Raw genomic sequence first — 14519 nt, 5'->3', positions numbered from 1 at the left:
ATTAATTACGTTTTTATGCCAGTCTAGGCATCTGGGTGTGGGAAGGTTGTACTTCTAGGTGCTGACATCTAGTCTTGTCTCTTGGTGGGTGTTTTGTTCCTTGGCTTCTGTTGCTCTCTCTGATTCTTAGTGTGATGGCTGTGTGTTGCCTGGTAGGAGTTTGTTCTGGGATCCTGATGGGTGTGGCCCTGTGGGGGTAAAATTGTTCCTGGTTAGTGAGAGCTGATGCTCAAGAATGTGGAAGGGACTGAGGGAGGAAGAAAGCAAGGATTCTTGTAGGATATACGTAGTGCCCTGGGAATGGAGTCAGAGTGCAGAGGCCATAACAGGCAGTTCCCTACAGAGGTGGTGCTGAGTCTGAAGGATTGGATGTAGAGAGAGAGTAATCATGGTCTTCAGTGATGCCTCCTGCTTCTGTGGCCTGAGTGGCACGTGAGTTCCCAGGCAGTGCCTTCTAGAGTTGTGGGCTGGACTAATGAATAGGCTGAGTTGGGAGGAAGGTTACAGCAGATCTGCTAGATGCACTGGAGAGGGAGGCAGACAGTAGGGGAGGCTACAGTAGTCTCGTCTCCTACAGACCTGGGGATAAGACTGCAATATTGATTTAGAGGAATGGTGCGAGGGGTGAAATTGCCTCCACCCTTCCTGTGTGGCCTGTAAGGTCTCTGGGAATGAGGGGGTGGGGTGGGGTGGGGACTGCAGCACTACATAGCTGGGGGTTAGATGGGGAGGTGAAGAGCTCCAGTTACCCAGTCTGCTTAGATGGCTGTAGATCACATTCAGGCGTTACCTTAACGGGAAGGTGGAGCTGCCCCTGCAGAGTGACTATTGTGTGAAGAATTATCCATACTGTAAGACGCCTGTTTAACTCAGCATTCTTACTGCTGGTAGAGTAGTTGATTTTTGACGATGGTTTCTTTCTAGATGATTCTTGAATCTAATACAGTGCTGTAACCATTTTAGTTGTTATAAACGCACATTTTGAAATCCATGATCTGGCATAACCATATTCAGTTCATTCATGCTAACTCACAGCAATTCTCCTTGATATCTTTTCTTTTTGAGCTGTTATTGTGTTCATGGTTTGTCTATTGTATAATACTATTCATTGTATTCTGCTAATCTTTCCTGTATTCTGCTATGCAATCTTCAACGTTCCATGTATTTCCAGGAAGATCCCATTTTGAATCAGAAGCATTAAGATTAAAAAAAAAAATTCTCAACTGTTCCTGCTTCTTTTTGGTATTATTTTCTTTTGGCTAAGGTTTAAAAGCTTATGAATTTCTTTCTTATACATTTGTATTATTGGAGTGGTTATAGAGTTAGCATCAGGTGGTGTTTGGGGTGCTACAATGTGGATTCCTGATTCTCTGAAAGAGTGGCAGAAAGTTCCTGGATTCTGACTGATACTGAAGCCATGTTAGGGACTAAATGACATGGTACTTCCCCTGGGACAGAGCAAGCAGGGTGTGGGCCTTTATGCTTGTTGATGGTTGCCTTGGGTGTAAGGGTCGTTCATATAATTAAGTATTGTCAGGAATGTCCTCTCTGCCAAGGTTAACGCTCCATGATAATCAGACACTGTGCGAGTCTGTGGTTAATGTCTCAGCAAAGTGGTAGAATGTGTGATCTTCAGGACAACCCTTACGACTGTGGGGACCCTGAAAACACGAGTTCAAAAATAAATATTTTCGCAACTATACAAAATATAAGGAGGCAATATGAATTGTGTAAGGAGCTTCACAAATCTAAAGGAACAGAGGCAGCTGCATTAAGAGCCAGCTTGTGAGAAAGATGGTAAGGAAGGACGTAAAGAGATTTAGGGTATGTTGGTCCAAAGGCAGGAACCCCCCTCTGCTGAGCTGTTTTGTTTATGCTTACAAAGGCAGGCAGTTCCCCAAGTTCAGGATCAGCCTAAGACAGAATACATTTCCAATGGAATGGGAATTTCAGGAGAGGATCCAACCCAGCCAAGTTTACAAGGGCAGGCAGATCTCTGAATTCTTTTGCGTTGTTAAATGAAAATGTACTTTCCACTCTTTTCCTAAGAGTCAATGGACTATGGTAATGAAATGCTGATTCATGGGTTGATCAAGAGGTAAACCGAAATAAAGGACTGAATTGATATGAAAATTAAAGCTGGACTTTTGGTCTGCCTGAGATGAGCCAGCTGACAGTCATAGCAATTTTTTTTTTTTTTTTTTTTAAAGAACTTTTCCTAACAAGAGCTGAGCTGTCTGGAGGTCTCTGGAGAGCAAACACAGCTCTTTAGGAATTTTTTTCTAAAATGATTTCTGATTTTGGCCAGAAAATCCATGAAAAGCAAATATAGCTTTTTTTTTTTTTTTTTTTAAAGAATTTTTTCATAGCTCTTTTAGAATTTTTTTAGTAGGATTTCTGCTTTATACCAGAAATTTCTGACTCTGGTCAGAAAACCCATGAACTATCCATGAGTTTTAGAGCTCTCAGAGTTTTTCCTAGCATCAGAGCTGTTTGGAGCAAAAAGCTGTCTCAAGCAGATTATGGGCAAAGAACTATCTACGGAGAGCTGTCTAAGAAGCCACCCTGAGCAGAACACAAGCTTCAGCTCAGACCCACGATTTGACTTTGAGTCATTTGGTTTGAAGTTTCCAGATACCTCTTCTCTCAGGAATCCCTCCCTCTCCAAGTGGAGGCTGGACCTTGGCGTATCTCAGCATAATAATGAAAATGAAGTATATGTTCTGTATTATTAAAATTACTTGCTTTATGTTATCATGTATAGCCAATACTTAGAAATGATATTTTAATAGTTAAAAGGAATGACATTTCCTCTTTACGCTTGTACAGTTTTCTATGCTTGGTTATTTGTTTTTTTTTTTTTTTTAAAAAAAAGATAAGCTACCTCAGAATTTCTTGTGGATATTTGTTCTGGAGTAAACAAGTTAAATTGTTACATAAGAGGCATCTAAACCCAATTATAGACTATAAAATTTTGCTTTTCTTTTCTGTCGACACTGAGATCAATCAAGTCCAGTTGGACCTTCCTTCTGTGCATTTTTTATCAGCTACTCTCATGGTAACCTGCTTCTTTTCTAATATCCTTTGACTATCATCAGTGACCCTGACTAAAATAGTTAAGGGAAAAACAGATCCTAAACATAACAACCCCAAAAGCTTATTCCCCAGATATATTAACATATCTAGCTGGTGGCAAGTCAAACATCTTTATATTTGATTTATTTTGGCGTCAAAATTTTCCTGAGTACAGTTTATAAGGAACCTTACCCTGTTTTGTTAATTAAGCATCCATGTTTCTGTATTAGAATACTGTGTGAAGGGTGCATGAGTAGCTATCAGAAAGCACTGCTGCTTTGGTCTTTGACATGCCTTTCTGTTGAACATTCACATTGTGTGTGTCACCAGTCTTCTCTCTTCACTAAGTCTTTATTCCTAGACAATTCCTAATGTTGGCAAAAGTCTAAAACAGCCTAAAGGCTAGAGAGATGACTCAGCAGTTGAGTGCTTGCTGGTTTTCCAAAGGACCTGAGTTCAGTTCCCAGCACTCATCAGGTGGATTACATCCACTTCTAATTCCAGCTCTAGGATCTCTGGCCTGTGCACAACCCATGTCGTACACAATATACCTGTGTGTGTGTGTGTGTGTGTGTGTGTGTGTGTGTGTGTGTGTGTGTGTGTGTGTGTGTGTACATATATATTTCCCCCCATAAACACAGATTAAAAAATAAGATGGATTTCTATATTGAATATAATTATTAAAAATAAGATATTTGAGTATGTTTATGAAATAGATATTCTTAGGGAAAGTTTCTCATAAATCTAATTGGCAGGCAGTTGAAGCCTTGGGTATTTTTTTTTTGTCATAATTAATAGCTGGTTAGCCTGCATGTAGAAACTTAGCTAGAAAATGATCCATTTTCCTTTAAATGTCAAGCACGGTAAGTACATCTGCTACGATGAGTTTTCTTTTATTTGCTTGTTCATCTTCCCATTTTGAATCTCAATTTATAATCTGGACTTAGGTTTCTAAACATCTTTTTTAATCTTGTGCACCTAATAGTTTATGTGACAATTCTTTTGCTTCTAGTGAGCATTGGAAACATATAGCTACATAATAAGTTGGCATTTACTATCTGGAGAATAATGAGGGTAGTTTTCTTGCAATGCAGGAAATAGGTCAACCATATTTAGGTTGTTAGTGCCCAGCTTGTGAAATCTGGTGATCCCAGGCAATGAACAAGGACCTGTATCTTGACACTGATTTATGTCAAAATAAACAGCCGAAGAATCCCAAACATGTTTATCAAATATAAATCATATATTTGGTAATACTGTAGGCATTTTTTTGTGAAACAGTAGAAGAAAGTATACACACACATACACACACAAGTGTATACTTGATATAGGACAAATTTGTAGCTGATAAACTACTTTTATCTTGATTCATATCATTGCTTAACTTTTTTATGTGCTAACCAGGAAGATTTCATGATAGAACTCAGAAGTTGCTGAGATGTAAGGTAACAAGGTATTAGCTTAGTAATCTACTAGTGTAAGTTTAGGCATTTAAAAATTAAGAAACTCTCAGTGCTGTCTTAATTCTAATGTGCATGCTGTACTTCTGCCTTTTAGAACCTAGGTCACAGCCACAGCACCTTTATCAAGGACAGCACAGAGTATCGAATACTGAGCAAAATGGGATAAAGGATGGCAATCAATCAAGACATCTTCCTCGGAACGACCCCAGGCAGCCGAGAAATGAGAAACCTCCTCGCTTTCAAAGAGACACCCCCAATTTGAAGTCAGCCTTAGAAAACAGCTTATTATCTAGAAATAGAGGCTCCGAAAGACCAAGCAGTTCTTCAGGTTCTGATGTGTGGGCAGAAGAGAGGATCAAGTGTGATAGGCCGTATTCTAGATATGACAGAACTAAAGACGCTTCGTATCCTTTAGGTTTTCAGCACAACGATGGTGCTTTTAAAAGGAGAGATAACTCTATGCAAAACAGATCAGGAAGAGGCCCGTTGTATGCAGAGGCAAAAGAAAACCCACATCCTTCAGAATTTGTAGATTATAATAATCAAAAACGTGGGAAAAGAGAAAACCAAACCAGTAATCCTGATCATTTTTATGACAGGAAATCACGAACAATAAATAGTGAAGCGTTTAGTGGTCTAAAAATTGAAAAACATTTTAGTGCAAATACTGATTATCAGAATCCTGTCCAAAGTAATAGTTTTGTTGGTGTTCCAAATGGAGAAACAGATATGCCTATGAAAGGAAGACGCGTAGGACCAATTAAGCCAGCAGGACCTGTCACAGCTGTGCCCTACGATGATAAAATATTTTATAATAGTGGGCCCAAAAGAAGATCTGGGCCAATTAAGCCTGAAAAGGTGATAGAATCATCTATTCCTGTGGAGTATGCAAAAATGTGGAAACCTGGAGATGAATGTTTTGCACTTTATTGGGAAGACAACAAGGTATGAATGTTGTAAACATGCTGCTACATGTTATGTGATATTCTTGCGGGACTCTAGACAGGAGCTGTATGTTTTATTCTGTAAACATACCTGTTTTGAGCACCTAAGTGGATTTATAGGTATGTAATTCATAAAAACAATTTAACATTTTTTGTGAATGCATAGGCAGAATTTATTTTAGCTTCCGTGTGAGAACCATCTGAAAAGCAATTACACTTAGTTCAGTCATAGTTCACATACGTTTGGTGAATTAGAGGTGCTGACTTTTCTTGCAAATTTTCCTCAGTTTCAATGGTGAAACTCATTTTGGTGGTACAAAATTATGTGAGTTTTCATTTAAAGAGAATATATATATATATATATGTATATATATATATGTATATATATGTATATATGTATATATACAGCCTATAAAAATGCATATAAGCTAGCTTTCACCTTGTAATAAATTAATACTTATTTGTTGGCTAAAAGGGACTGAAAGAAGCCATGGTTGGAAAGGAGAAGATGGGGAAAAGGAAAAGAATAGAGTGAGAAGAATCTTATGAGAGCTTGGAGACTGGATTTGCACAGAAAGGGAAGAGAACCCAGAATATTGTTAATTTTATGAGTTCAATGAAGATTTTGTATAGTGTGTTTTAATTACATTTGCCACCTTTCCTAAGCCTACTCAGATCCACTTCTTGCTCCATACCCACCCAAATTTGTGTCCTCTTTTTAAGTTTTTAATTTAGAAATTTATTATACACAGGGGCTGGAGAGATAGCTTAGTAGATAAGAATACTGGCTGCTCTTCCAGAGGGCTAGGGTTCAATTCCCAGTACCCACATGTCACCAGCAGAGTCTGTAACTCCAGTCCCAGGGTATATATCTCATACCCTCATCCAGATATATACATAGGCAAGACACATAAAAAATAAATCTTTAAAAAATTATTATACCAAGTCCAATTTGTGCTGCCCTCAATAGTGTTAGATGTGGAGTCTTTGACTGTAGCATAGTCAACTTACCAGGGAATATACTCTTAAAGAAAACTGACCCTCCCTCCCTCTTGCAGCAACTGTCAGCGGCCAGTAGTTCCTCAGCTAGAGGCAGGGCCTTGTATAGTCCTCTCCTCTCCACTCTGTGATTTAGTCTGACTTCTGCCTGTTACAGGTCTTAGGCATGCTCTCACGACCACTGTGAGTTCATATGTGCAACTTCCTGCTATGTCCAGACAGCGTTTTCTCTTTAGTCATCCACTGCCTCTGCCTCTTTTTTGTTCCCTCCCCTTCCATGGTCCTGGAGCCATAGGGGCAGGGGTATGACTTATATGCTGCACTTAGGGCTGAACGTTCCATAATCTTTTGTTCTCTGCACCTTGACTAGTTGTGGATCTCTCTGTTAATTGCCATCTTTTGTAAATAGAAGCTTTTCAGATGTGAGTTGATAGGTGCGTTAATCTCTGGGTATAACAGTCTAATACTGTGTCTCTTTAGCTGAATAGTAGTAGTAGGTTCTACCATAGGGACTAGGACCTCTCCAGCCATAGATCCTCAACCCCAACAATGGTGCCAAGTATGGCTTTCAGTTTGTGAAGTGGACCTTAGATCCAATTAAACAGTGCTTGGCTATACTCATTCTATTCATGCCTCTGTTGTACTATTGGGCATGTCTTGCTGGGGCAGTCATTATTATTGTCTGCAGCGTTTATAGCTGGATAAGATTGATGCTTACTTTTCTTATGTAGTAGTGTGCATAGCACTTCTCGGAACTATCAGTGCTAGCCAGTAGAAATGGAGCTCCCGGTTAGTGACAGCTTGGTATCCCCACGTCCTATGACTTAAGGATATACTCTTTTCAGCAGCTGGGTCTTACCATCAAGTTCTGGAGGGTAGCCAGTGCCATTGGCACTAACTTGTAATGTTTGGAGTCTGTCAGAACGCACTGGCCAACAATTCGAAAAGCAGTAATCCATTCTTGGCATAGAGCTTTTGTTTGTTAGCTTGTGAATGGCAAAGAAAGGTATTGTCATCTTGTTATGGGGTAAGTCTATTCTCTCTCTCTCTCTCTCTCTCCCTCCCTCCCTCCCTCCCTCCCTCTCTCTTTCCATGTGTGTCTCTCTCTGTGTCTCTCTGTGTGTGTGTGTGTGTGTGTGTAAGTGTAAGATGAGGCTTCTGAAGTATAGTAGCAGGTTTCTATATGGTTTTTTCTAAAGGTCTGTATTGTCATTTATCCGTGTTCCTTCCTTGACCCTGTCCCCCGGCCTCCCATTTCCACCCTAATTTAACTCTTCCTGTTATTTCATTCTTATCTTCCTTCCACTTTCCTCCCTTTCCACCTGTTGGCTCTTACTAATTTCCATACCTTTTTGGCTATCCCAAATGAAGCATGCACATCTGATGATTGAAGCTAATATTCACAAATGAGAGAAAACGTGACGTTTGTCTTTACTAGTCTTGTTTACCTCCATTTACCTGTGAAGTAAATGTTGTGTTTTCCTTAACAGCTGAATAATATTGCATTGTGTGAATATAACAGGTTCCCATTATCCATTCATAAGTTGGCAGACAGTTAGCCGTTTCCTCCTTAGCTGTTGCGGTGAGTGGAGCATTGGTGAACATGGATGGGTCTAGAGTCCTTTTGTTGTCCTGTCAGTCTGAAGTGACGTGGCTGCATCTTGTGGGAGATCTGCTTTACTGAGGTTTCAGTGGGTGCACCAGTTCCTCCTCTCACCGCAATGAGTGACTGTGGCTTTCCCTCATTCATCCTGGTGCTTACTGTCATTTGTCTTTCTGACTGGGATAAAATGAAAGTCGTTTTAGTTTTAATTTTCATATCCCTGGCGGTTAAGGATATTGAACATTTTAAAAATTGTTTCTTGGCCATTCGTTTTTCATCTTTTGAGAACTCTGTTTAGTTTCATGCTCCATTTTAAAATATAATTTCAAACTTTAAAAGGCTGTACCCTTAGCTTCAAGGCTTGGAGTGGGAATAGAACTGTGTGTCCAACTTATGTTTCCTTGCTGGGGTTTGGTGTAGCCTCGGCTTATACAGATTTTGTACATGCTGTCACAACTGCTGTGAGTTTATACACTGCCCTGCTGTGTCCAGAAGACAATGTTTTCCTGCACTCATCCACAACCTTGGACTTCTTCACTTCCTCGTGGCTTGGGAGGTCAATTGAAGTATTTGTGTTATGCTAGGGATTAGCATTCTATGGTCTCTTATTCTCTGAAGATGAACTAGTTGTGGATAACTGTACTAATCACCATCTACTAAAATGGCTTCTCGGATCGATCTATGAGTTTAACAAGTTCGAAGTTGCTTTAATATTGTGTTTATTTAGCAGCGTAGTATTACTTTTGGCAGAATAGTCATTTTCACAATATTAATCTTTCAACGAGCATGGGATGTTCTTTCCATTTTCTGGTTTGTTTGTTGTTTCCTTTTTTCTTTCGTATCAGAGCTTTCACTATGTAAGTCTTTTATTTTATTGGTAGATTTACTGCAAGATACTTTACTTGAAAAAAATTTAGTCATTTTATTTTATGTGTATGAATGTTTTGCCTGCATGTATGTATGTGTACCAGTGTATGATTGGTGCCCACAGAGGTCAGGAGAGGGGGGTTAGAGTCTCTGGGAACTGAAGTTACAGATGGTTTTGAACACGTTCATGCCTGTTGCCCCTGGAGGTCAAGAGAGAATGCTTGATTTGAATATTAAAAATTTCTTTGTATTTAGCTACTTCATCATCATTCAGAGACAAGGAAAAGGTAGTAACTGAATAGAAAGCTTACATCGTAGACCTTAGAAACATGATTCTAGGTCACACTTGTGTGTGAGAGGTTAGGTATTGTTTTCTGTCTTGGGTGGTCAGTGGTGTGATGAGCTGATCTGTACTAGAGCCAGAGAAAGAAGGGATTAGGTTTGAAGTTTAACCATGTTGGAAAGATGTGGCAAATGAGGCAGTATTTCACTGACATGCTATTAGAATTATACCTCTGTCAGTGAGAGCAGCCCTCCATTAGCCAAGCTGGCAAGCCTAAAACCGCCTTCTTTGAAAAAGGGTATCTCCTTGGTATCCTTGTCCACTGCCAAAAGACAGAAAAGGTTTAGATGTACATGATCAGCCAGAGATAAATGGAGCAACAGAGAAGAACAGATCTCTCTGTTTTTCCAAGCGAAACTGGCAGACAAGTTCCTTCTGCAAAAATTGAGTGTTAAACAAACCATAACCCAGTAGTTTCTAAGCACTAGGTTGGGGATATATAGGTTGGTTAGTTCTGACTGTGTATTCCCAAATGCCTCCCAGAACTTGGCACACTTTTTAATAAAACTTTAATCTTAATTATAAGTGTCTAAAAAAAAAAATCAGTGTTCATGTAGGATGAAAGACAACATTTCTTTTCAATGAAACAGTCTAATTTACTATTATGGTAACCTATACTTAATAGGTACTTTATCAAAATAAAGACTGCTTAAAAATTTAGGAAAGAAAAACAATATGCTAAATTCATTTGTTGCTTGTGTTGAATAGATTTATAACAATAGTTCAGACTATCTTGATATTCAAAATATTTTGAGCTATTATAGTGTTCTTAGAACAACTGAAGGATCTTTTAAGGTGATCACTTTCATTTACATGGGCATATATACTTTCAGTGAGATGGGTGTTTTAGGATTCTAGCTTATACTCAAGTATTAGAAATTGGCACTATTCACGGTTACCCCCAAAGCTACCCCGCTTAAGAGGCAAATTTAAATGTTTTGTCAAGAAGAGACAACATTCACATTTTTTTTTCCCATAAAAGCAAAGATAGAAATGTAAGAAAAGAAATGGGTATAACTTCCATTAAGAAGCCATATCTGAATTTTTACAATAATTACGTTCTGGAGGTGTCCAACAGGTATATTCTCATGTTTACATAATTCTTCACAATACTTGTTTTATTTTTACAGAAGAACTGAAAATTTGAGATAGTTTTCCATTTCTCATTACACTATAAAATTAACTCAATTAATTTTTTCCTTTGAACTTGATTATAATAATAATAGCCTCCAAATTGTTGTTCTGGCCTGCAATCAGATCTGCCACGTTTTTCATTGATACTGCATTATTATGATCCATTCCACTTAAAATCTAACCTGTGTATGAAGTACAAACTGTTAGTCATAATGATATGATAGTTATTACTTACTAGTCCCAATTTTTTATTTGTTGAGCAGTCATGTCATATCATAATTACTTTAAAACCTCTACTAGTTCCCTGTGTGCATGTTTATGGCCCTGTAATTTGCCCTGTAAATGCTTGAGTTGGCTGAATATTCTTTGTCTTTAAATGTGTTCCATCCACAGGAAGCTCTTCCTGAGGTCTCACCATTTTTAAATGCTGACCATATAAACTGTATCACACTAATTTCCACATCATAGAGAAGTTTTGTTGCTGTTATAACCTTATAAAACTATAGGTACTTTTTTTAAAAAAAGAAATTAAATATATGGTTTTATTTGTGGCTAGTTTCTCATAAGGCTTTTAAAAACTCACGTTGGTGTCAGGGTTGTATTTTAGAGAGTTGAAGATAAAATCCAGACAAATTGCATCCTGCACCCTCAGTTACTCTATGGGCTTACAGGAGCTAACGATTAAACTGTTAAGTTGCAAAGCAGGCATTTGTTTTCCTGTGGTACAGGGTGACTGTTGAACTTATGTGAACTAAGGCAGTTTGAGAAGTTAAAGACTGAAATATATAATCTTAGTGAGTGTGAAACAATACAGGAAGGGAGGGAGGAATGGATAATGTTGCTCTAAAGTTATTAGCACCCAGACATGAGAAGGAAACATCAGGGACTAACTACTACTAGTTAGTACTAGTTACTACTATAATACCAAAGAACCACTCTTTCCTGGTACATACTTAGATAACCCAGCTTTTAGAAGGATGTGGAGAGCATGAACTTGTTACCTAGACACTGGCTTTGTAGGCAGCACTGATGTCCTGTTTCAAACTTCTTTTGCCCCTTCAGTTTTACCGAGCAGAAGTTGAAGCCCTGCATTCTTCGGGCATGACAGCGGTCGTGAAGTTCACGGACTATGGAAACTACGAAGAGGTGCTTCTAAGCAACATCAAGCCTGTTCAGACAGAGGCATGGGTACGTGATCCACATTCTGTACAAAGGCTACTTTGAAGAAAATAAATAGCTCTAAAAGATTAGACATAATCATACAAAATTTGCAAGTGAAAAGTATTGATTTTGTTTGAGAGGGGCTACTCCAGCTAAAGAGTGCAGCTTTATTGGAACTCAACACAAATGCATTGCAGTTACTTCCGTGTATAATGTGTTGTTATATCATGCTTTGGAAATAGATACCCTTGCTTACATGTTTGACAGATATTTGTATGTATAAAATTGGGTTTTATGCATCTTTTTCAAATTGTTACTTTAAATTTGGCTAAATTATGCCGAAAGTTGTCAAATTTCAATCTCTATAGGATACATGTTTTGTTTATTATTTTAGGTACCTATACAATTGAGAAAAGCACTTTAAATTATATATGGCTTTGCACAGTGTTTACCACATGAACATCTTTACACATATATGTCTATGTCTGGAGTAACTATTTCAACAGAAATAGCTTGTCTGAGCTGTGTCATAACTTGATCATATTACGTTAGGATTTCCCTGGCCTCATAGAGCGTGTGTTGTTTAGGACTCCCTGACTTTATGCAGGGATTACCGTCCATGTGTGAGTACAGTTAGCCATTAGCCAAGTGCTGCCCTACACTTTTTATTTTCATTGATTTCTCACAGTTTCCCTAAAGGGTCAAATAAACAGAAAATGATATCCCTCTGCCAGGAGCCCTCATCCCATCTTTGGAACCTTGCATTGTCCTTTCATGAGCTGCTTTAGATTTGATGTTTTAAGGTTTTTCTGAAATGTCTTCATTGGTGTCTTCATCCTCCAGTACAAATAAAGCAGAACACAAAACTCAATTGCAGCACTCAAATTCAGAGGCAAGGATGTTTGTTGCTCTTTTATTCAGGAAGAGCTGTCATTTCGTAAGGTAATTTATCATTTTACCTTACAGTATGATGTCACTGTTGGTTCCTTAGTGTAATTAAGAGGACACCCTCCCTCAGCTTCAGAGTTTTTCTCTAAAAGACCAAAATACCATCATCATGTAAATTACATTTTTCTCTCTGGGGAAGCATGGTTTCGCCGAGCTTTACACTTCTTGGTCTCAGGCGATGGCTGTTTTCATTCTCCCCATTTTCTGCTAATATTTTCTAACCTGATTTTAATGGTAAAGTTTATTATTTGCTCTGTATTTCTAGAAGTTGAATTAAGACTGGCTATTTTTACATGCTCCCAGTTGTTTTTAGTCATAGCATTCAGTGTTAAAGTGGAGGTCATATTTTTAATATGTAAATTATACTTACTTTATCTAGAGGCTTACATGATAAAAGGTGGTATCATATAGCTCAGGCTGTACTTGTCAGGTAGCCAAGGATGACCTTAAACCAACCCTTCTGCCTCTACCTGGGATTACAGGTGTGCATTCTTATGCCGGCTTCAAAGTAAAGTTTTTATGTAATTTAGTTTTTATAGTTTCAGAAGTCTTAGTGAGGGATGGGTTTTACTCTGTTCTCCTAAAGGAAATGTTCGGTTTTCTTCCTGTCTTTTTGTTCTTCTAGGGCAGTCAGACCCGATGACGGTTTTTGTTCCACACTGATCCTCTCTCCTTCAGAGGTGTGTGGCCCTGAAGTGCTACAGTCAGCACTGTCACTTTTCTGCCCTAACAGTCCTCATGGCCCTTACCTTGATTTTTATTTGTGTAAACATAGCTCATGATGGCTTTATCAGACGTCATAACTAGTTTGCTGATTGTATTTGAAGCCACAATATACTCTGTTAAATACTCATTTATGATTTACTTTCATGTATTTTTAAGCTGGAATGAGACACCTAAACTGTTTTCAGAAGCAGGATAAAATCACTGCATCTTCTGAAGGTTTTGCCATTCTTTTCCTCCTGTGTGCAGAGTTTGCATAAATTAGTGTATACTGGTTTATATGCACAGTTTGGACTGGGGGCCTCATTGTTGAGGAAAGGTCAGCCATTCTTCTATCTCTGCAAGAATAGTTACTTGAGAGAAACATTTCCTTGAAATATGGATGTCACCAGCTTAACATTTCTCTTCTCTATCCATCTAAGCAATATCTATGTGTACATAGATACATACATAAGAATCCACACAGTAATACAATCTATGCAGACGTCAGTACATGTGATCTAGAGTCAAGGTAGAATTCTCTTAGCTCTGAGAGTATTTGTGAGCACATTTCTTTCTGTACCTTGGGACTGTCTCAAGGTTAAGTTAATCAAAGCTCTACAAAATTATAAGGAAAACATCCACTGTATCAATAGGAAGGCAGTCCTAGTTGACCGACTCACTGTATAGATTTAAAGGGCTGCAGAGAGCTGCTAAGAGGCCTTGGCATAGTTGTTCATTTAATTGTGGATTATTGGACTTTCAGCTCTGACCTTCTTACACTACATATGTGTGCATTTTTATGAAATACTATGTTTATTTGATTAATATTCATGTTTGTTACTGGTGCAAGATGTTGGAAAATTGCCTCTTAAGTTTTCTAAAAATACCAGTGATCATTTAGCAAAGGTGTGCTTTTCCAGTACAGAACAATCAAAAATAGCTTGAATATAAACCAAAAAAGCCTTTATAAAAACCAGTTGCTTGTACTGCTTCTCAGCGATTTAAGGATAAATTGGCAAGTGAAAAGCATGAAATATTAAGAGATATAAAGACTGAGTTAATAGCTGGTTGTATGGAAAATTAAAATAAAAATTAATGCTTTAAATCTAAGTGTTAATGTTTTTCTCATGAGGTTTAGGGGTTATTTATCTTGCCTTTGTTGGTGGCCAAATATTTATTTCCCTTTTCAATCTGGATGTGCCCACCTTTTTATTTCCAGAACTTATCAGGGATGATATTTTAGATACTCAAAATATATGTTCTGATTTTGAATGAAT

The 14519-nt window shown here is 38.2% G+C and overlaps 1 protein-coding gene across 1 annotated transcript in view; it reads left to right on the top strand.

Moving 5' to 3' along the window:
• Tdrd3 (tudor domain containing 3) overlaps positions 1-14519 on the top strand; it is a 120720-nt gene that overhangs the window by 77549 nt on the left and 28652 nt on the right. Inside the window, exons 11-12 of the mRNA XM_032918264.1 lie at positions 4633-5483; positions 11491-11616. Coding sequence (XP_032774155.1) covers positions 4633-5483; positions 11491-11616 — 977 coding nt within the window. The remainder of the gene's footprint in view (positions 1-4632; positions 5484-11490; positions 11617-14519) is intronic.

Source organism: Rattus rattus, chromosome 12 (genome assembly GCF_011064425.1).
Source record: "Rattus rattus isolate New Zealand chromosome 12, Rrattus_CSIRO_v1, whole genome shotgun sequence".
Classification (NCBI taxonomy): domain Eukaryota; kingdom Metazoa; phylum Chordata; class Mammalia; order Rodentia; family Muridae; genus Rattus; species Rattus rattus.
This window is presented reverse-complemented; position numbering and strand designations above follow the sequence as displayed.